Consider the following 23,195-nt stretch of genomic DNA (forward strand, 5'->3'; position numbering starts at 1 on the left):
CAATCAGATTTCCTTACCTCTTTCTAACAATAGCCCCCAAAATATTTGTCCAGTCCAGCTTTGATATAGGCCAAGAGCACTCTTTGGAGAGTGGTCCCTTCTCTAGCCGGCTCTTGTCTCAGCTCATTCCGTAACCTTGTCAGCACTTTTTGAACCTGCACAAACCTAACACTGTATGATGCCTTGCACAAACTCATCAAAGAAATAAACAAACTATGAACAGAACTTTAATTAAAAGATCATTAACATTCTAGGGCAATATAAACAAGCGCTTATCCAGAACTGGTTGCAACCTCAGTCATCAAAAGAATCTGAAGTTAAATGTTTTCCTAGAATTTACCTTGGTCAGTCCTGTTTAAAATACAACAGACATGTATTCCGGAGATAAATTATGATTATCACCCATAACTGTTGGGTTTTAAACCCAACAGTTATGGGTCATAATCATAATTTAACCCTAACCCCTGAGTGTAAAGTTTACATGCAAGCCTACGAATTAATGAGTAGACTGTTATCTGTAACATGTTTCAGAGTGCTGGTACTTAAAAACACAGAATGCAACTATAAATGACATATGCATGCACAAATTCAATCAGACCACAAAGATTGTCTCTAAAAAAAGCATATTTTACTAATAATACAGTTGAGCCATTAGAAAGACATGCACATTGGCGTTCTGCTCATTGAAAAGTGGTCAACATCCACTGAACCCCTCAAATGGATAATTAAATGAAAAAAGGTGAGAAAAGAAAATGCATGGGTGAGGGACAGGCTATCAGGAATTCTAACTGATTTTAGCCCAGAGCCCATAGCAATCTGTTGAATGGTTTTCAAACCCACGGCTTGGGCTGGCAGTGGATAATAAAGGTAGATTAACCTTTACATAACAATGGAGCATGTTAAATGAATGCTATTTTTGGCTAGTGGGTGCTTCGGCTTGCTGCCTAGAGCTACAGCTACGTAGGTCCTTGCTGTGGGATACCTAGTGGGGAACAAAAACTATTTGCCACCGGAAGATAAAAGCAACTAAGGGCATAGACCGGTGGAGAAACTGTTGTTCATGAATGGAGGCAAAGTGTTAGAGGGTACAGAATGCATAAATCATGTACGAAAAACTGAAAGCATGACGAAAATAATGACGTACACACCTGACGTCTATTATTCTGTTTCACGAGATAGTTTTGTGTCTGATCTATTTTGAAATGTATTCACAAAGAAACATGAAAAGCAAAGTCACTTTGGTACAAATATAAAAGGGTTTATTTCTTAAAATAATAATTTGTGTGCAGCTCGTCTGCAATAAAGACATTCACGAGAGTTCGAGGGTCGGAACTCAGAAAACGAACATTGTTTCCGTGGGGATTCATTTTGGTGATGTACGCTCAAAATTCTAGAAACAATTTTCCGCGTCTTCTCAGTAGTGGTTTTCATTGTGCTTTTATTGTCGAAAGCTTATAAGATAATTTTCAAAATCCAACGACCACATGGGGAGAAGTAGGAGCAGGTCGCCTCCAAGACGAGGTACGTTTAACGAGCATGTTGTTTCCCGGGACCGACATGGCCATGAACGATCATGATTGTAACTTGTCTCAGAAGTAGGCACACTGTCTGACTTATTCAATAAGTTATTGTGGCAAAAATGAGCGTCTTGGATTCAGGATTGCGCATAACATTTGGTTAGTCTACGTGATCTGATTGATGACATCGTCGCTCAGACTTTTGTTACGTACGGTCGCTGGTTCTGATAACATGATACACTGACGGTGTGGTGGGCTGTACGGTACTGTGTACAACACGTGTATTGCCAGTACATGGAGTAAAAATAAAGTAAATCTGAATTAGAATCTCAGATTTTCCGTAAAGCGAGTGTAAATTGAGATATTTAAAACCCCAAATTTCAAATCTAAAATCCTGATGGAAAGCGCGTACTGTGCGCCGGAGGTGATACATCATCACTCAGCCGGTCGGATATCTCTGGCGCTGCTGCGGGAGTGCAAGTGGTATTTGGAGCGCTGTTGCCATGTTCCCCACGCTCTCCAGAGAGACGTCGTTCCCGCTCAGCCTCGCGGGAGCGCGAGCGGCGGCGCAGAGAGAGGGAGCGCTCCAGGTCACGCGACAGAGACCGGCGGAGGACGCGCTCGCGCTCGCCTCACAGGCGCCGTTCGAGGTGAGTGAGATGACTGCGCTGCGGGTTCGAACCTGCCAGTGTACCGTACGTGTTCTAACTAACAAAAGAAATATAAAAAACCCACCCTGACTGCGAGGGATTCACAAACACAGTACGCAGAAGACACGTGACCTGGCTCAAGCCAATTTTCACTGTGTTAGGTTAGGCTGCTTTAGTGATGGGGGGCGATTCATGGCATGGGGTAAGTATCTTGATAAGTGTTACAGCTGTTAACTCATCTAAACAACATGGTATTTATACTAAGGTAGTCCAGAGTAAATGAAATTTCTGAAAGGCAATACTGTGACAGCAGTAGCAGAATGGGGATTTGAACAGGCAACCTTAAGTGACAAGTAATTTCCCTTAACTGTTAGACGATTGTGGGGATGCTGTGGCGCAGCGGGTTGGGCCGGGTCCTGCTCTCTGGCGAGTCTGGGGTTTGAGTCTTGCTTGGGTGCCCTGCGATGAACTGGTGTCCCGTCCTGGGTGTGTCCTCTCCCCCTCCAGCCTTGCGCCCTGTGTTGGCGGGTTAGGCTTCGTTTTGCCGCAACCCCATTTGGGACAAGCAGTTTCAGCCTGTGTGCGCGCGCGCGTTAGATGATTGACTGTCCTATAAAAAGAAAGCCAGACACAAACTACTAAACAAATGGAAAAAGGCCACTCATTTGAGATGCTCCAAATCCAGATTGTGGTATAACCCTATAGGGATAGGCACATTCTATGAACTTGAGCCACCCAGTCAGTCTTGCTAATGTGATGGCTCTCAAGTTTGGCAATGGTTCTTTTAGAACATCAGAAATAGACAGTAGCAAGTATTGGCTTGAACATGAGGTATACTGATAATTTAACTTTTATAGAATTCCTATACGGTGATGTTGATGACAGCACATGTACGATGTCTACGCATCCAGGACCTAACACATTTTCAGGTCAGGATGGATATGGAGCCAGTTTACATATTAGAGTGAGTAACCAGGCTGCTGGTTTCAAGGGACAGTAGTGGCCTCCTATAAGGAGGAAGAGGCTTAAGGGGGGACTGTTGAGAATTACTATGTCTTTAAAGTATTCAGAAGTTGCTTTCAACATCAAATTACTACAAATACCAAATTAGTCCACAGAAGTAATACTCAAACATTTGTTACGTTAACATCATAGGTTAATGTTTTTCGTAACAACCCTGGATGCAGCCTTTCAAGTAAATCAAAATATACTGTATAATGCAGCACGGAGTCACAATGGTAGCATTGCTATATCACAGCACTTGGGTGGTGTGAGAAGGATGTGGGTCCGATTCCCGCTCAGTCTGTGTGGAGTTTGCATGTTCTCCCCATAGTCCAAAGACATGCTGTTCAGGGTGGTGACTGTAAAGTGACCCATAGTTTGTGTGTGACAGAAAAACTGTGTTTCACTGATGTATGGATGAATGACCCATTGTAAGTAGTGTATCTAGCAGTGTAAGTCACCTTGGTGAATAAGGTGTGTGGGCTGGTAACACTACATAGAGTTCATTAGTAGTTGCTTTGGAGAAAAGCGTCTACTAAATGAACAGATGTAATTCTTCAACATAAAGTTAACTTGCTTGCCTAACTATTACTGTTAATATTTACGGGATGTGCAATTAGGTAATAAATTGCCATTTTATTTCACATATTAATGTAATACCTTTGAAAACTTTCTAGAACCTAGTTCTAAAGCTGTTTAATCCCAGCCATTAAGTATTGCTTCTCAGTAAGTTAGCATTTTTTTCCCAAAGTGATGCTTTTCTCCCAAATAATGTACGATTACTGTGTAGTATTTTGCTAATATGTTTGTCTAAAGCATATTGCAGTGTTCGATACACTAAACTACACATAGACAAACTACCATCACTGAGAATAGAGAATAGTAGCAGCAGCATTGTAGCTGTGTTCAGTGTTCATTTTAAATTATTTTTGTACCTTAATAAAAATACTTGTGACAAACCCTAAAATGGATCTGTGTCTGTATTGCTGAGTGTTCTGGGGAGATCAGAAATACTGTGAAAGTTTTTTAAATTTATTTTATTAAACTCAACCTGTATTTCTCCAAGTTGCACAACCATAATTTAAAACAATGTTGCACTTGGTGCGTATTATGTACAGCTGGTATTGCTTACTATGGTGACCCTAAATGATACATGCTAGTAACCTGTGACTTTACTTTGTATTGTTCAGGTGACATACACTAAGTCACAGGCCAACTGTCCTGCTCCTGTTTACTCTACTAACAGATCTCCACGCCGCCACCGCTCATCTTCACTGTCTCCTGTGCGGCAGAAGGACAGACGTGAGGATGACAAAAAAGAGGTGAAAGAAAAGGTGGTCAAGGAACATCAGATCTCAGGTTATTACTGTTATTTTTTAATTTTGTCTCTTGTATTATTTAGCTGATTCTCAAATCAGCAAGTAGTAAATTCCACAATACAAAGAAACAAATGTACCGAGTGCTTTGAGTTTATTCTGATTTTCATCACATTTAATTTCTAATGCTGTGTTGGACTCAGCTGTCGAAAACATCATCCAAGCCATCTTAAATTCCTTGTGGTTTGTGCTATTCCTGTTGAGTTCCTCTTAAATTAGTCTGAGTAATTAAAATCACTTAGAAGTAAAAATAGCATATCCTCTGGACCACACTTGTTTGGTGTGACTTTTTCATAAAACTGCAAATACTAATTTTGGATTAAATTAATTTTTGGTTCTGAAGATTCATAAATACCAGGATTATCACTTTCATTTCTAAGGCTGGATTTTTTTTTTTTTGCCTTTGAATGAACAAAATGCAATATTGAATTAATAATCATTGCCATAGGTAAGCATATGGAATATTACATTTACAAATGGTGTTTTTCAGAGGAAGATATGCAGGGGAAAACTGAAGAGGAGATTGAGATGATGAAGCTAATGGGCTTCAGTACCTTTGACACCACAAAGGTAAATGCCACAGGGTTCAAGTACTTTTGTAATTCTGAAGTGTTTTGAATGTTCTCTCAGACAGTAGGAAGAAAAGACTTCATCTAGATCATTCTGCAGTTTTGTGACTTACCAGAAGATGGCTACAAGAACCAAGTATTACTTTACCTCCTCTGTTTTATGCCAAATAGGGGAGGAAATCAGAAGGCTCCTGCAATGCACATGCAGTCAATGTGTGTCAGAAAAGAAAATACAGGTTAGTTTTGTTACCTGAAAATGTTTGGAAATTAAATTTATAATCATTACTACAATTTTTGTTTTTTTTTTTTTTTTTTTTGCTTGAAACATTCATTATTCAGTACCTTTTCATGTTTTCCTGAAGAGCCTTTTGAAGTTAAAAATTTCAAGTGACAATTCTTTCCTCTCCAATAAATCTATAGATCTTATATGGTCATATAGAACTGTGACCTGTGTGAATCATGTAGACCAAGTTGCATGTTTTGTTTTTGCACCAGTGTATCTGAGGTTTAGAGGACTGCATGATAGTCTGTACTGCAGCCAATCGCAGTGCAACCATATCACCTCAGCAGGTGCTTTATTGCTGGGAGATCAGCATTCCCATTGGTAGATGATGATGTAATGTATGAGTGGTGGGACAGCAAGGGGAAGAAATGATGTAACCATTCTCTCTTCCAGGCAGTACATGAACAGGAAAGGTGGATTCAACAGACCTCTGGATTTCATAGCCTGAGATGCCCATTTGAAGTAATTGAAGTCAAGTGATCCTCAATAATTTATACCATTGGTTTCAGACTCATCTTTACATTTATAGAAAAGGAGATGGTAATGTTTCAGTATGCTGGAGTATTGTTTTTGCCATCTGTGTAACTTGTTGATAGTTTGACAAAATGGACACATTCCCTGTCAAAATTGATTTGCTAGCCTAATTGATGTCCCACATAAATCCATTGATGTGTTTTGATATTTTTAGTCATGGTTTTTTTTTTTTCTTTTTTCTAATGTGGAAACTTTGCAGTTCATCTAGGGTACAGATGATGAGCTGTTAGTTAAAATAAAGTCTGTGAATTGGTGAAAAACCTTTTGAATTTTTATTTGCCGTTTCAGGTGGATTGGTAGCTTCAAATTGCACTTACTGTGTATGTGGGAGTGAATGAGTGTGAGGCTGCCCTGCGATGGACTGGTGTCCCAACCAGTGTACCCTACCTCATGCATTCTACTTCAGCTCTGGAATGCTTGCATAGGACAAGTAGTTTGTGAAAATGGAAAACAAAATGTTATCCATTTTTTGCAGTTGATGATCATAGGAGTTAAATGAGGACTTAAATGAACTACATTTACATGTATTCACTTAGCAGATGCTTTTCTCCAAAGAGACGTACATCTCATAGAAAATACAATTTGTGCATTACTACTCACTAACTTTGAATTGTTTGCCCTTCAGACTAGTGGGTTTCTACTCAAACCTTCATCATTTCTCAAGGGTTGATTCACTCTTGTTCCCAAATTTATTGTTCACAGCTCTCCTCCAAAAGTTCAGAATAATTTATAAAGGAATTTCCAAGTCAGAAGGGACATATACCCTTTCGCAAATGTTTTGTTGAGATTCTGCAAACATCCTTTGCTGGACAAACAGCATCAATACTCTATTAAGATAACTATTAGATACAGATTCATTCACTATTAAAAACCATTGCCAAGTGGTTATATTTGGTCTTGTGTTGCTCTATATGCAAGTCCAAAAACAATGCTTATTGGAGAGATCTTCCTGAAAGCCAGAAAGTAGATCTTCCTGTTAATTTGTTTAGTTTGGTGTCAGTATGTTTTGAATAAAATGTGATCATTTCTGGTTGTCATTTATCCTGTAAAATCTAGTCAGTTAATCACATTTTTTTTTCTCAAACCTATTTTTATACTGAAGCAAGTAGAATTAGTTTTCAATGATTATGTATTTCTGTTACTTTTAACAATAAACTCAGATAACATGTAAAATCAAAGCTGGCTCTATAATTGTCTGGATTATTTTATGTCTTTGTAATCTTTTTAATACTGTAAAGTGCTGATCTTCATGGTGAAACTGTTTAATAATAGGTCCAATTAAGAGATGGAAGGTCTGAGCTGGACAAAGCTGAAAACATCTTCAGGACCCAAAAGATGCATATACGTACGTATTTGTGAGCTTTGTTAAAAAGCAATTGCAGTACATGATCATTTCAGTACTGATACGAACATACGTGGATATTTGGGAATGAAAATGGTTTACATTCAACATTTTTAATTACCATTCAGTTATTCTTGTAGAATTTGCTTTACTAGGTAGTAAGGCGATTTAATAAATCTTTTCACGTGTGTCCGTTCTCGAATTTCTGTTAAAAAACCCGAGCTTCTCAAACACTGCTACCTGCGAAACTGCAGCAAGGTATTTGTTTTTACAAATATTAAAAAACAAAACAAAAATGCAGTGCTTTATTATATGAAAATTGAAACTGCGTTCTGTACGGGCACTGGGAATTTAAATATCTTGCAAACAAGAGATTTCACAAGGATGATTGCACAGCCTTTCGAAAAATGCATCTGCGCAAACAGAAGTAGAATTACCACAGTATATTTAACTAATAAGCGACGCTAATAAAACAAACAAAAATATAAAAAACAAGCAGCCCTTTCTACCCTGACGTGGACAACAATAGCAGCACGTGAATGGGCGTGTGAGTGTTGCTAGACAGCGCGTGGAAGGTAATGCCCAATCCGAATCGATTCTCGCTCTGCGTAACGGAAATGGACCAATAGCATTCCTCCAGCACCCACATCGATAACTGCAATAAAGAAATGTACTCCATTAAGGCTCTGCAAAGGACACCCAGCTGAAGTCTCAGAAGTGGGAAACCTGTTTCAAAATGGTGGCTATAGGTTGTCAGTTGCACTTTACGTCAGTTTTTGACAGCTTATCAACAGCGAGATGAAATATTTTGTTGTTGCCTCTAAAATTGACACGTGCGTCGTCCAATGAGAGATCGCTTTACTTTGTTTCGTTTCCAATCGCGGAGCAGTCCTAACAACTCCACTGACAGGTCAGGAGTACAGTAGCTAGTGTGCGTTAGTAGTGCAGCCTAGGACGACGTTCGTGGGCAGTAAGGGTTTCTGCAATTTTTAATAAACAGCCCGCTTCTTTCGTCGCTGTCAGCCGCTGATCAGTCAGCCTAGTTCTAGTCGAGCACCGAGTGTCGTTTATTAAGTTAGCTAGCGAGCTAACCATCCAGGCGTTGCTAAACGGATAGGCCAAAGACACTGGTGATGGTAGTTATTTATGAATGTTTTTACTTCGGCTCTTTGAGAATATTTCGATAATAATATTTTTGTATAAATCTGACTAGCTAGTCAGACGGACAGTGTTTTCCTAATCTGAGGATTTTTGACAAGTTTTTTCGTCAGCTCACACAGCCTGTGTCAGTTCAGCTGTAGCTGTGTTTATGTACTGAAAAAATATTATATATATATATATTTTTGTCAAGATTGCAGCTTTTCTCTTTTTTTAAAAAATTTCCTTACATTTTCATTTCGGGCGTGTTATAAATAACTAGCCAACCTGCTAGTACCAGAGAGGAAGGAACTCGAAAGGGAATTACTCGAACGGGCTGCTGAGGAGACTCGGTTATTTCCACCAGCAATAGCAAGACAGTTGTTCATTTTTGCAGTTATATTTTAAGAGAAGAAGGGCTGTCGATAAAGGCGATTTTTTTTTTTACAAAACCACTAGCTGCCCGACAAGCCCGCGTTCCCAGAAGGCAGGAGAGAAGCGCGCTCCCCCTGGCGCGTTCAGACACCACGCGCTGTGCGCGAGCTCTCCCTCTGCACGTACCCAGCGATAGACACGGCTCTGTTTGCGCGCGCCGCTCATATCTGTATAAATAAAACGCGTAAACACGCGGCGTGTCAGTATTGTGGTGTTTGTGACCAGAGGGCTAGGAGTGCTCTGTTGTGGGCTGAGCTGGAAGACAGTGCCCGCGTGGGTGAGAAGAAGCGAGCGGACAGCCGAAAGTCAGCCCCTCTGCCCGTGTCGGACCGCGACTGTCGCGTTATCGTTCGTTTATCGTCCGTTTATCGTGGGTTATTGTGGAAAATGGCGGCGATCGGAATGGTGCAGATGTTGATCGAAGCCGCGGAGTACCTGGAGCGCAGAGAGAGAGGTGCAGTAACCCTCAATCACTCTTCTATGTGTTGATTCATTTTTACTGTTCTAGGGTGCGATTGTCACGGAGCTCACGCGCGCGGGGTCCCGTGTGAAAACACCTCAGAATCCATTAGCAGAAGCAGGCCACATTAATTTATTCAGTTTTATTTGAATTTCCTAGACTAATGTTCGCATGTTGTGATGGAAGTAGTGTTTCTGCATAATTTTTACATTGATATTTTGCTCTTTTAGCAGGCCTGCAACTATATTTGTATGTAAGGTACATACAGAGGTAGGGACATGTCTTCAGAGGTGGAACTCCTGTTGTGTTTACATTTTTATGCCCTTTAGAAATTATTATTACCATTTTAATGCTCTGCAGCAGTGCACCCCCCCCCCCCCCCCCACACACACACACACACACACAGGGTTTAGATATGGGCAAATCATGACAGATCATATTTACAGAAATATTCATATATAGAATAATATAGTCATACACACATGCATTTATGTATGAATATTTGTGTTTAAATGATGCGATGAAGTGTGTTGTGGTGCATCCTCCCTCCCTCCTCTCTGTTGTGGTTCAGCTGGGTATCGGGTTTACTTCAGTTCAGATGACATCATTGATTCTCTCATATGAATCTGAGGTATATTGGTATGTTGCACCCTGACAATTTCCATTATTGGCCTTGATTGTAACTCGGTGCACTTTCTCTTGTCTCTGTGCATTGCACACTCAGCTACCTGTTCTGTTCCCATGTTATTTTTGCTATGCATCTGTAAACATCTCTGACTTGTTTGCAGAAGCGGAACACGGGTATGCCTCCATGTTGCCCTACAGCACCAGCAAAGAAAGGGACAGCTTGAAACGAAAAAGTAAAAGCAAGAAAAATTCCAACAGCAGGTAATTTGCCCCAGATATGGACTGTTGCATTTTTATGTGCAGCATGCTGTCACATCTTCAGAGTGGTATAAAGTTTGCATTTTGTCAAACCAGAATGGGGAGGAGTGTACTGGTTTATGGTCTACTGAGTATTTGATGTTTGATGTTTTGCTTCATTCTTAATGTCTCTGCAGCATCTGGGGCATGATTCCCCAGATTTAGTCAGATGGTTTATGCTGGATTGTGTATCCTAAGTTAATAATTCTCATCAATTTCAAAAACCATTTCTGTTGAAAATCTTCTGTTGGGTCAAATCAACCTTTTCATCTGTCTCTTTTCACCAGGTTAGTTTGAAAACCTATAATTAGTCACTCTTTGTAGTTCACACCTGTTTTCAGATTTGCACCCTTTCTGAAAGTGCTGGCCGTAAATGAATGGCAAGTGCTAATTACTGTAAGAAGCTATGTTGAAGATGTAGAATATCTGTTGGTTGAAGTCAGATGTGTAAGGAATGTTTCCACCTACTTCAGGAAATCTGTAGCGCACACAAACCAGCCAGCACACTGGGCCAGTAGGCACAGGAAGTAAAACTGGTGCCAAAACTTGTTCTCGCACGCAGTTAAACTCTTCTGTTCCAGTCTGAGTATAGCTCTATTTTGGGTTTCGTGTCAGAGTAGCTACAGATTAACCGCCAGGCAAGACTTCACTGTTTTCAATGTTACTGAAACATCATTTTGTATAATTTTGCCTTGTAAATTAGATAAACTGGGAAGTGTATGATTGTAATGCCATGTACATCATGTATTGGTGTTATCCAAAGCAACATACATACTATATAGTTGGAGTTTTTGTAACGTTTTCTACATATTATTATTGACTAAGACTAATCACAGTATTCTTAATACAAGGATACAGAAGCAGTTCACCTCCTAGGATATGACCCAACAATGTTTTAGTCCCAAGTATAGCTCTTTAATGGGCAAATGTCTTGTTGCCTATACAAAAACACTATATATATAGTTAGCTGTCAAGTAAAGCATGGCAAATGTGGGCATGTCTTATGGCCAGGTCTGTATGGCACACAGCTGCTATTTACACCCAGTCTGAAGTTGCACAGAAGACCAAGTAGAAACGCGAAGTTAGTCAACAGGCTTGAGGCAGAATCACAGCAGACTGAGGTCACTTCAAGGTGTCTGCAGTGCATGACCACCCTGGCTATAAGTCTGTAGCTCATATGATGTGGTATCTGCTGTTATACAGATTATGAAGACTCCAAGCACTGGTTACAAACACCTTGCTAATCTGTGTCAGGATGTCTGTGTGACCTGTAACTCTAGATAACTGGATATTAAAGCTGAATGGGGGCGAAGGAGGGGTCGTTTCTATTCATAGCATAAGCTTCTCTTGTAACAAGAACCTTGTGTTATTCAAATATTAGGTTTGGCCTGTTTGGTAATCCAGTGTGTCTTGACTTGGTGATTATACTACTATTGGTACTATTGGCTTCTAATTGCTTCACTACCAATCCACTGCCACACATAGGTGTGTCTATATCTTATTATTATTGCAATTAGGCCTTACAGTTTTACATATGAGTATATTTACTTTGACTGTAGATTTATGGGAATCTTTTATCTTCAGCATTTTATACTATGACATTAAATCTGAATACTGTGATGTATATAGGGTTGCTGTAAATTGAAAGCAGTAGATTCTTGAAAAGGTATTTAGAAATACGTTTGTATCAGTCTGAAAGGGGCAAGGATTTGTAACTCAGCAACAGAAAAACTGAATAGAGAAATGTCTTCTAAGCTGTTTCATGTGGTTTTCATGCACATCACCACAGAGTGTGGGTTGTGACACATGCACACGTGTGTGTGGGCACATGTGTTCCCTCACTTAGTCTCTTTGTTTTACGTTCTTGTGTGTTTTACAGCCTTTTGGTAGAGTGCTGTAAATAACACATGACATATTTTTGTTTTACTGTGAGAAAATGTGTAAAAAAAAAAAAAAAAAGATTATCACTGCAGCAAATGACTGTTCAACCAACAACTAATCAAAGACAAAAACTGAAATAGAAATGGTAGAAGCAAAAAATGCTTTTAGCCCAACAAACCTGGTGTACGTGTTATGGTCAAGCACATTACTGTGCTTGTGTGGGAGGTTCACACTCTTTCAAAATGGATGACATTTTTATTTACGTACTAAGAGCACTGCCAAAGCCAGGTAAATACTTAAAACAATAATGTGAAGTCAGTCTAAAATCCCCCCCGATTTCAACATTTTTTGCAAAACGTGATTGAAATTTTTTTTTTTTTCCTTTCAGTTCCCCTAAGAGTGGTTGCATCACTCACCAGGCAGTTATCTAGTGCATAAATGTTGCAGTTCTCCTCCCTCTCTCTTTGTGTAGTAGTGCACTGAAGGGGCAGGGAGCACAGCCCTGCCCTACACACATGTACGCACGCCACCCAACGCACACGCTATCGGCTCCTATATCTACATCCTTGGCCTGAGTCATCGGGCCCTGGCATTTATGAACGTGACGTGCATAAGTCACGTGATATGTAGATGCCACAATGGAAGCCATGTTCTTAGACTGTATTTTTCGGTTTTGGGGACTGTTTTCGTTTAGCTGTCATTTTTGTTCAAATGAGTTGGTACTACCTAATAACAAATATGGTCCATCAGATTAATCGCCCAAGGTGATGGCGATCTTGTCTTGCATATTTTACTTAATTTCACAGTGTATCCAAAACTATGCTGTATGGTCTTTATCATTTGTTCTGTGGGGTCTCTTCCATGGGGAGTACCTTGAGCACATTGACTTTGTCTGTTTTAATAATAATCGTTGAATTAACTTTTATTTAACATACCTCCTAGTTAAGGGTTATTTGAGATTTGATGGGAAGTGTTAGCATTTAATTGTTTGGTTCTTTAGGTAACCAAACTTGTTTATATAATTAGTGATGTGCTGAAGTTGTACCAAGTAGTCATGTTTTGATTTATCCGATTACCTGTTTAATACCAGTGTCTCGGATTCTGTCATTTTTAAACTAAATATTTTAACAGCCAAGTTAGTTTAGTATAACGTGTGCTATCCTATAGTACATGGGAATGCATGGGCACAGGCCTTTACTATTAACTACCTCATCTCCACTCCCAGTCCTGGGTTCCCCCCGGTGTTCATCCTGCTGGTGTGTGGGGGGAAGGGAATGTGTTGCTGTTGTGTGCTGGCAGGGCCAGTCTCCCCTCCCCCCTTGCTCTCAGTCTTCCTCCTCGGTCACAGAGATGAAGAACCTGTTCTACTCTCTCACACCTGGTGAACTTGTTGTTACTCCTTCAGGTTGTAATACCAAGGCCATGTGACTGGTTTTCCTCATATTATATTATTTTGAAGCCATTTTGAAAACCCTGCTTCTAGCCTGTTCCACAAGTGAGCTTCTGCACCAGAATAGGAGTCTGACATGTATTTGCACTTGATCTTTGCATAGTATAGTCTTTCTAAAGTACACTTCAGAATGTAAAGGTCTTCAAGCAAGGTAGTTTTTTGTGCAGTTTTAAGTGTATGACGATAGTGAGTGGTTTCATTGTATTGTTCTGTTTGGTAGAATAGGCAGGTTTTCAGATTCTTCGTACACACAGATGTGTAAAGACGAGGACAAATTTCAAAATGTCTGTCTAGAAACCAGCTTATGAGCCTTTAATAGCAGCTGCAAAGCTAGATACTGTACTTAAAGAATGTGTTACAGCTGGGCATGGAGAGCACACTTAAGTTAGTTCAGTGGTGGCTTGCAAGGAAGTGCTTTACTCTGTATCAAAAACTGATTTAGTATTTAGAAACAGTTACTGGTGTATTGGTGACTATAACCATTGATTTAGAATGCTGTGTTACATAGTTCATAACTGTTTCTTGCTTCTCATTATTTAAGGTAGTTTTCCATTTTGGAGAGTTGTGTGTGTGTGTGTGTGTGTGTGTGTGTGTGTGTGTGTGTGTGCGCGTTTATGTTTGGTTTGCCGTAACTCCACACTCATAACACTTGCCTCAAATATTTGTAAGTGTCCCCATTTTAGTAATGAAAGTGTTTAGTTTGTACACAGTACATAAAAGTTACACATTTTAATGGAAAATAAATATACTCTAATAGAGATGCACTTATAGAGTCTTGTATACAATATAATTTCATCTCTTGTTTATAAGGATTTATTTATGTTTTGGAAGGTTGAGGGCGTTAGTTCAGCTTACATTTATTCATTTAGCTGACATTTTTCTCCAAAGCGACTTACAATGTTAAGGTGACAATTATTTACCCATTTATACAGCTCAGTAATTTTACTGAAGGAATTCAGGGTAAGTACCTTGCTCAAGGGTACTATAGCTGGAGAGGAGGCTCGAACCTGTGACCTTTGGGTCCAAAGGTAGTCACTCTAACCACTATACTACCAACTTCCAATGTCTATTTTTTTTTCTCACAGGTTAGCAAATTTTTGTTTTTCAGAGAATCCCTGATCCGTCATGATCGTTGCGTTGATAGTTGTGTGTGCCCACCGTGGAGACGCAGATGCATTCCCAGGGCTGTTGCGTAACAGTGCTTAGCTGCAAGCCCGGAGTGTGGGCAGGGGGACTGTTTCCCGCGCCCACGGCCAAGCTTGTAATGCATAGAGGTTGTGTGTGTGTGTGTGTGTGTGTGTGTGTGTGTGTGTGTGTGTGTGTGTGTGTGTGTGTGTGTGTGTGTGTGTGTGTGTGTGTGTGTGCGCTGGTGGTGGTGGTCACTTTACAGCCCAGTATCAAGTGAGAGACCCAGTAAAGCAGCAGCATTGCTCTATATTATAAACAGGTCTGCTTTTGCTGTGTTTATGGTTACTGTTGCTAAGTTTACCCCCTTCCAAAAATCCAGGGCCTCTGGTCCAGTGGGTAAAGTGTGTGGTTTAAACTTGGTTTCTAGTGTCCTGACCTATCCAGCACCAACACAAGAATCAACAGCACAAAAACACCCTGTCTGATGTTGGACAACAGACTGTATTTAACTCTGTGAGCTTCCTCCACTGTCAAGTGTAGACTGAGATGGGGAGAAAGAAAAAGAGTAAAGGCAGAAGGTGAAGAAGGTCAATGTATTAACAAATCCTGATCCTAGTGCTATCTGCTTTCTCTTCTCCACAGGTCCACGCACAATGAAATGGAGAAGAACAGGTAGGCTCACAACTCTTTGGTATGGTATCATCTGTGAAAGTGTTTATGTGGCCTAGTTATTATTGCAGGGCAGAGATGAAGGGGAAGACAACACAATGAAATATTGCAGTATCCTACAGTGGCTATGTGTGCCCGTCTTTGTGTGTGTGTGTGTCTGTGTACAACCATCCTTCACTTAACGGCTTTAATAGTAAAATCACCACATTATGGGAATTTGCATTGTGAGCGGATCGAATTGACATAATTTCTTGCGGGGGCAAGAAAATGGTTTCTGGACAAAACATGTCACTTAAAATTTCTTTTTAAAAAATCCAAAATCACTGGTAGTTTTATGGATGATGGCAAAGGCAACATATTTTGTAATGTTTGTAGAATTTATTATTCGTAGCTTGTCTTTAATATTATACTTTTATTCGTGCATCAGTTATCAATAACAATTTGTCCAGTGAAGGGTCACAGTGGTCTGCAGTATACCTAGCACAGGGTTTGAGACATGCTACATGGTGCACTGGACATAGACATTTTAATAATTTTAACAGATGTTTCTAAAAAAAATTAATTTCCCAAGACCACTGTCTGCCCCTTTGTGAAAAACATGGGACATTATGCTATTTAGATGTGCTGTGTACCATTACAAATAAATGATTGACTCTAGATCATCTTCGTTTCATCAGGATTAAGGCTTTATTTACTCTCATTCAAGGGTGTTCATGTTATTGAAGCTGTTTATATTAAAGTTGCACAGGTGGCCATATTCTCATCACAGTTTATTAAAACCTCCCCCGCAAGTAAGAGGACATGCAACCCCATGAATGAGATCAGAGACTACATCCCTGACAGAGAGAAGCCTGCATCCCATGTCCAGTGTAGCAATGTGTTTCCATAGAGAAATAGTACACATTCGATTCTTGACCATGTCCTCAACCCTGCTTCCATTAAAAAAAAAGTGGTTTAAGTGACGGAGTTAAGTTATAAATTTGTATTTTATTTATGTGAAATCTCAAAGGACCATTATTCAAAACCTACCTCCTATTGCAATATCCTTAATGTACTTTCCATGAATTGATAACTGTAAAACTTCCCAAGTTTTATAAATGCTTAAATAAGTAAACACCCTAAATAATTTTAGTGAAAAACATTGGTTAAATTAAATAATGATTACAATGATGATCATGATGATAAATGTGCTGTTTGACTTGTGATTTCACATTGACAATCCAGAGTTGATTGGCAGTATAATAGAATGTTGCTTTCTCATGTTGTCTTAGGCTGAGTATAATTGTTTCTCTACATAGTTAATTACAAAAAACAAATTCATTTTTCTTAAATGTTCCCTTGAGCACTTATTCCATGTTTACTTTGTTGCCGTGGTTTTGAGTGACTGCACTGAACCAGTAACCAGGAAGGTGTGTTGTGTGGTGCTGTCCAGAATCACCTGCACAAGGTTTAGTACATGCATATGGGGCTGTATTGTTTCTTTTTTTTTCTTTTTTTTTTTTTTACACATCTTTGTCAGGATCGTGCAAAGTACATTTAAGGAAGTAGAATGACTGCATAACAGGTAAAAACTGCCATTGTCCTGTATTTATGAGCCCATTCTATGGAAACAAAGAGTGTATGTTTCCGGTATAGCGATTTTTCTTCTTTGTACAGGATGCCATTATGTGAGCGGATATTTGTGTGTGATTCAACAGGCCACGTGCAGTGCTGCGAGAGACACACAGTGAGGGAAAACTGGGCTGGCTGGCAATGCTGAGGGCCTCTCTCCTGAGCCCCTGGCAGGCCTGAGTGGTTTTCCCACTCAGCCTGGACAGAGACCTCCACTGGCAGGCAGACACTCTGAATAATGCATGGCACGGAGGCCGAGGACTGGGGATAAGGGTCTGTCTGGTCTGCACTGACTTCATTAGTGTTCACAGTTACAATGAGCAGGGCTACTGTTCCACTCCCGCCTCTTTCGTACCTTATGCTGCAGGCTGCTTATTAAACCTGCTTGCTGCCACCGTTGTGCTGTGGCACTGGATGTGAAATGGCACCCCATGAAACACTGTCCCTGGGCCTCACACTATTGTTTGCTCAAAAAGAATATCTGCCTCCCTCATGTCCTTGGAGACTGTGTGTGTCTTTGGGTGCAGCTCTGTCTTTGTGTGTTTGTACTTAAGCAGTGGCTAAATCACAGTACTGGGAAAACCAGTATGTGTCTCAGGGATTCAGATAAGGTCTGAATCTGGTTTCTTTTCTGTACACTGAGGGTCAGAGAGGGTTTTAGATGTCTTATGTCCAACAATCATAAAGGGTACATGACTTCTAGTCTCCCCATAGAGCACCAGACACCAAGAAGGACAGAATAGCATTAGCTAAGGCACCTGTCATCTGCCCGAACAAGGACATAGACTACTATGCATCACTTCTCTTAGTAAATATCAGTTTATTACCTTTAGCAAATGTAGAACTAATCATAAAAATGCCTAACTAAGTTATATGTCAACAGTGGTATGCAGGTTGTAAAACCTCAATAACTGCTGCTTTGTATGGAGCTGAATTGGGAGTCGTGTCTAGACTTATGCAGCTGCTGAAACACTGCTGCAAGCATAGAGCACAATGAAGGAGGAAGTCATGGGCCAGCCCTGTTATCTTCACCACAGTCATGTTTCCCTGGCTAACATCGTGGAGAACCACATGCCCAAGGTCACATATCGCCTCATACCTGGAACCTGCATAACCATAATCGCACCGTCTGTGTGAAACCAGATGATCAAGGCATCCACCTTGCACAACCAGCTGTGGGTACTCTGTCCTGTAGTTCCCCAGCAGTATCTGTTTCATTTTGTAACTCTTGTGAAGTCCTCCAGACCTGTTTAGGAGGAAGTGAAAGCAAAAGAAAGAATAGAATGACAAAAGGGCAAGGTCTCTCATTTAGTCATTTACACACACATCCACCCGGTGAAAACTGTCATACACCTTTCAGCTGTTAGTTTGTGCTGTATTCAGGAAAACATATTTTCTCATCTCCTGGATCTTGTCATTGTCCTGCCTTGCAGTTCAAAGTCTGATCTCTGTAGGGTTAGCAAGCTGGTTCTTCAAAATTCAGCACATTTCTTTAATAAGACTTTAAATGTTGCTTTGGATGTTTGTAACAAAAAAGGTTTGACTATAAAAGCAGATTCAAATTAAATAATTTGATATTTACAAGATGGCAGACTAGATTTTAATTCTTGGCCTTGTAAAATATATAGTTTATCTTTGCCTGTTTTTTAATTACTTTCATAAGTGTAGTGGAAAATAATTTTAAGGGTGTGAATAGTCAGTAGCAGCCTAAAGGGATAAGAAGTTCTGAAAACGAGGGTTGAGACTTCGTTTAGGCAGGAGTAGCTACAAACTGCCTTGCTCAGACTTACTTCACATACCCTTGTTACTCACGCATAGACAGTCAGAGTAAAGTGACAGATTGACTGCTCAAAAGCACACAGGCAGTAAAATTAGAAAGGTCATAACCCCTGCATGCAGAGAGCTGAAGCTTGCATGAAGTGAAGTTGTATAACAGAGGTCCTGTGGTCAAAGACACCCACCCCACTGGAACAGCTGTGAAACATGTCAGATCAGACAGGGGAGGAATAGTGAGAAGTGTGTGGTGGCTGGGAGGTGGGAGGTAGAGCAGCTGTGGAGGAAAAAAGGCCAGAAGGGAAAATGAATACATGAGATCAGATGATATTTAAATAAGTACAGTACCCCACTTCTTAATTTATATACTGTTTTTTTTTTTTTTTTTTATATACATTTAATTGGCCTTATCTAAAGCTTTTAGTTGAATGTTTGTTTGTTTTCTTGTTTCCCTCATCAGGACTAATCCTTCAGAAATGAAATTGCCTTTTCAAGTGAATTTGGATTGTGAGGAGTTGGTTTTCCCCCTATAAGAAATGATGAAAATTCCAACACTGGTTCTGTAAAAATATATAAAAAATATTACTTTTTTTATTTCTTTTCAGTCTATCTTCTTTTGCCTTTGCAGCCTTTTCGAATGCTTTCTGCCCCCCCTTTTTTTTTTTTCCCCCCTCCCATTTTAGGAGGTACTTTGATAGTGTAGCTCACAGACATTTTTGATACAAAGAAATAAAGTTCACAAGATCACTGCCTATGTGTCCTGTAGGAGTAGCATTACTAGTGAGTGCTTGATTCTAGATTATCTTTATTTGATTGTCAGACTATGCTTTATTTACACTAGTGGTTATCGTTTCCAATGTCACTATGCTAGATTTATCTTTTGGTTTTGACATAAAAGTCTGTATTTGTCCTATAGTGTTTGATACAAGCTGCTGTGCAGATTACGCTCATTTATCAGACACTTTTCTCCAGAGTGACTTCCATGGAACTGTATGTAGTGTTACCAGCCCACACACCTTACTCACCAAGGTGACTTACACTGCTAGATACACTACTTACAATGGGTCACTCATCCATACATCAGTAGAACACACTCTCTCTGTCACTCACACACTATGGGTAAACCTGAACAGCATGTCTTTGGACTGTAGGAGGAAACCCACACAAACACGGTGAAGAGTGTGCAAACTTCACACAGACTGAGATGGGATCGAATCCACATCCTTCTTGTACCACCCAGCTGCTGTGAGACAGCAGTACTACTTGCTGTGCCACCATGCTGCCCCAGTGATTAGATTAGAATGCTTTAAAAGTAAAAAGACCACATAACATGCAAAAATATTGCTGTACACAATAAAAAGTATATAGTATAAGAAAAGGCCACATGTTTTCATAAGCTGCTGTAGAGGTTTTTAATTTTTGAGGATCCCGTTATATAAGGGATGAATGTATTATTGTAGCAATTCAGGTTATGAACCTTGCTCAGGGGTTAACATTGAAATTACAAATGTGGGTTTTTAACCACAAAACAATCTGCTGTACTAGTAAACACTTGCAAGATCCGTTTGTGCAGCTGAATATACAGTTTGTTCAAAAACTGGCTTCATTCATCATGTTGTGTGTGTCTGGGTAGAACTGCATTTGAAATGCAGCAGTTGGAGGCTGAAATCTGCTCAGTTATGACAGTGAACCTGTTGCTAAATTGTGTTGCATGCAGAGAAATTGAATGACTACTCAGACCAGACTCTTTGGAGTAGACAGAGCACAGTGATGTGAACTAGATGTCCTTCCTCTTCCCAGGCGAGCACACCTGCGGCTGTGTTTGGAACGCTTGAAGTCGCTCGTACCACTGGGACCAGATTCCAACAGGCACACCACTCTCAGCTTGCTGATGAAAGCCAAGGAACACATCAAGGTACTCCGGAGTGTCAGATTACGTGCAAGCAGGAGATCGAAGGTTTTTTTTTTTTATAGAAGAATGTAATGCTGTCAGCATGTGTGTAGCATAGCTGCAGGATCAGGGAGGGATGCACAGTGTCTGATGGTGTGTGTGTGTGTGTGTGTGTGTGTGTGTGTGTGTGTGTGCTTGTAGCGGCTGGAGGAGAGCGAGCGCCGGGCCCAGCACACCATTGACCAGCTGCAGCGGGAGCAGAGACATCTGAGACGGCGCCTGGAGCAGCTGGGTGTTGAGCGTACACGCACGGACAGCACAGGCTCCGTCATCTCGTCAGAGAAGTCCGATTCGGACCAAGGTTAGGCCCCTACTCATTATTGGCTTCAATGCTCAACATTTACCGTATTTGTGTCTTGTCTTATTTTAGCAGTGGATTCTGTGCACACACATATCTGACATTGACACCATGTTAAATCTCTTTGTGAATTTTCCCAGAACCTGTTATAGTAAGACTTCTGGCCCGTAGTCTGTCATTAGTTATGAGAAATTTCATCGCCTGGAGATGGATGATGCTGACTTTGGATCTGTAAGAAGTGAAGCTCACAGTGACCTCTGTGTGTATGTGTGTTACAGAGGAGCTTGATGTGGATGTGGAGGGCACAGACTACCTACTGGGGGACCTGGAGTGGAGCACCAGCAGTGTGAGTGACTCAGATGAGCGGGGCAGCCTGCGCAGCAGTTGCAGTGACGAGGGCTATTCCAGCGCCAGCCTGCACCGCCTTGCTGGCCCTCAGGATAAAGTAACACCACTGGGCTGCGGCCTATAAGGGTGCCTGCCTCAGCCACCTCCCTGCCCTTCACCCACGGCCAGTCTCCGTCACTCAGACCTGACACCCAGCACACCTGGCTAGACCAAGCCTGAGCTCCTCAGCTGAGAGACTGATCCTGCCCATCCTTACACCCTGCCCCCAAATAGTCCGGCTGTTCCACACCCAGGCCTACACACCACTGAGACACAACAAGGAGCACTTTTGACCTTTTCGCTCCCCCTTGACTTGCAAGCGTCCAGTCATATGGATGGATTCCTCGCAGGCACTGCCCATCGATTCCTCTGAGCCAGTCAGATGGCCAAATCCATAATGACCGCCTCTTCTGGTGCCACCCACTACCACCGTGCTGCATCCTTTCCAGTTGGTGCTGCGATTCCTCTGGTGGGCCAATGGCAGGCAACTGTCCTTATTAACTGTAATGTGTAGTCCCATTGCCATCCCGAAGAAGTCAGTGGTATGGAGACGGCTGTGTCCCCTGGCTACCAGGTGGTGGTTTGAGCATGTCACATTGCACTTAAAGGTTAGGAAAGGATGTCCAGGGTGTGTGTGTTTTTTTTTTTTTTTTTTTTTTTTTTGGTTCTTAATAGTCTCATTGAAGACTTGCAGCTATTATGGTAATGTATTAGGAGTGACCCATGTTCATCCCTTTCGTCCACACCACACGTCTCCACTTTGGGAGATCGGGGCACAGCTCAATGGGGTGTGGCTCAAATTTTAGTCAATGTTAATCTGGCAGTGGCCCACCAAAGCAATATGTCCATCTGTTCGGTGCGATGGTGGATTCCCTCCTTTTATCCATGCTTTGTTGGGGGTGGTTGTTACAACCTATGTAACCATTTGGTGATATTTGTTTAGTGAAGAACGGTGTGAGGCATGAGACTGATTTGGTGGGCGGGTGGGACTGTTTAGTTACATTGCTTCCTCTTTCTGACGACAGCGGCCTTTACTCTTAGATTTTCTTTTAATCGATGTTTGATTGTCATCTTTTAGGTGAAGTAACCTGGTCTTCTTGCATTAGTTATATGAGAGGTAAACTGAAGGAAAAAAGAAAAGCACATTCCAAGTAAGGAGAGATGTGGGAGCATATAGGCCAGGCTGGTAGGGACTGTGAGTTACAGCCTGCTGATCTCTCCATCATCATTCATGTGAAGGGGAGACCTGCACAGTGTAACTAGGAGCTTCAGGTAAAGTACAGATAGCAGGGGTTTTGGACTTTACATGCTTTCTGAAAGAAAAAAAACCTGAAAAAAGTTTCAGCCAGAGTGCCGCATTGCACAAACACACTCTGCTGTCTTGCTAGTATATTTGTTGTTTCAGCAAAATGTAGCCATTTTTATGTAAATAGTTTACAGAAAGATATTTATATGTATATCTATAAAGTAATTTATATTTGGTCTAAATATGCTAAAAGATCTATATTTAAGTAGATAGTTTTGCTTTATTTGCTTTTTATTCTTCCAGATGCAAGTTTTAAATGTGTAGTTGGTTGGCACAGCATTGTGAATAGGTTTTAATGCTGTCTTTAGTGCGTGGGCTTTATGCGTACATCCAGAAAGTGAGATGTTGCTACAAGGAATTCAATGTTTTGCTCATGATTCATTGTATGAGACATTTAGCTGTTTGAAAAGCCATCTTTCATGCATGCAAGCTAAAACAAAAGAGGAAAAAAAAAAAAAAAAAAACCCTGAAATCGTTAAAGAGAAGACAATAGTAGTATAGAGGGACACGTA

General features: G+C 40.8%; 2 protein-coding genes across 3 annotated transcripts; both read left to right on the forward strand.

Moving 5' to 3' along the window:
* Positions 1–1,298: 1,298 nt before the first annotated feature.
* Positions 1,299–6,885, forward strand: snrnp27 (small nuclear ribonucleoprotein 27 (U4/U6.U5)). 2 transcript variants are annotated; one of them, XM_018762472.2, is made up of 6 exons: positions 1,299–1,521; positions 2,041–2,167; positions 4,416–4,528; positions 5,036–5,115; positions 5,286–5,350; positions 5,791–6,885. In XM_018762472.2, exons 1-6 carry the CDS (start codon positions 1,485–1,487, stop codon positions 5,843–5,845), a joined length of 477 nt encoding a protein of 158 aa, XP_018617988.1. In that variant the 5' UTR covers positions 1,299–1,484; the 3' UTR covers positions 5,846–6,885. The 2 variants fall into 2 exon arrangements, with proteins under 2 accessions (XP_018617988.1, XP_018617989.1); XM_018762473.2 differs by lacking the exons at positions 1,299–1,521; positions 2,041–2,167 and adding an exon at positions 2,230–2,369 and having other exon boundaries at positions 4,360–4,528.
* A 1,273-nt stretch (positions 6,886–8,158) lies between these two features.
* mxd1 (MAX dimerization protein 1) lies at positions 8,159–23,168 on the forward strand. The gene is made up of 6 exons (XM_018762453.2): positions 8,159–9,299; positions 10,094–10,193; positions 15,331–15,360; positions 20,542–20,656; positions 20,834–20,993; positions 21,269–23,168. The coding sequence occupies exons 1-6, from the start codon at positions 9,233–9,235 to the stop codon at positions 21,460–21,462; spliced, it is 666 nt and encodes a 221-aa protein (XP_018617969.1). The 5' UTR covers positions 8,159–9,232; the 3' UTR covers positions 21,463–23,168.
* The last annotated feature ends 27 nt before the right edge of the window (positions 23,169–23,195 follow it).

Source organism: Scleropages formosus, chromosome 12 (genome assembly GCF_900964775.1).
Source record: "Scleropages formosus chromosome 12, fSclFor1.1, whole genome shotgun sequence".
NCBI lineage: Eukaryota > Metazoa > Chordata > Actinopteri > Osteoglossiformes > Osteoglossidae > Scleropages > Scleropages formosus.

What these genes read in the sequence shown, in the direction of transcription:
- snrnp27 (XM_018762472.2), top strand. Translation starts at nt 1,485, where the DNA reads ATGGGGAGAAGTAGGAGCAGGTCGCCTCCAAGACGAG. An exon ending in CAGGTCGCCTCCAAGACGAG is followed by an intron (nt 1,522 to 2,040) that starts GTACGTTTAACG and finishes CACGCTCTCCAG; the next exon opens with AGAGACGTCGTTCCCGCTCA. An exon ending in GTACCTTTGACACCACAAAG is followed by an intron (nt 5,116 to 5,285) that starts GTAAATGCCACA and finishes TATGCCAAATAG; the next exon opens with GGGAGGAAATCAGAAGGCTC.
- mxd1 (XM_018762453.2), top strand. Translation starts at nt 9,233, where the DNA reads ATGGCGGCGATCGGAATGGTGCAGATGTTGATCGAAGCCGCGGAGTAC. An exon ending in AAGAAAAATTCCAACAGCAG is followed by an intron (nt 10,194 to 15,330) that starts GTAATTTGCCCC and finishes TCTTCTCCACAG; the next exon opens with GTCCACGCACAATGAAATGG. An exon ending in AAGCCAAGGAACACATCAAG is followed by an intron (nt 20,657 to 20,833) that starts GTACTCCGGAGT and finishes GTGTGCTTGTAG; the next exon opens with CGGCTGGAGGAGAGCGAGCG.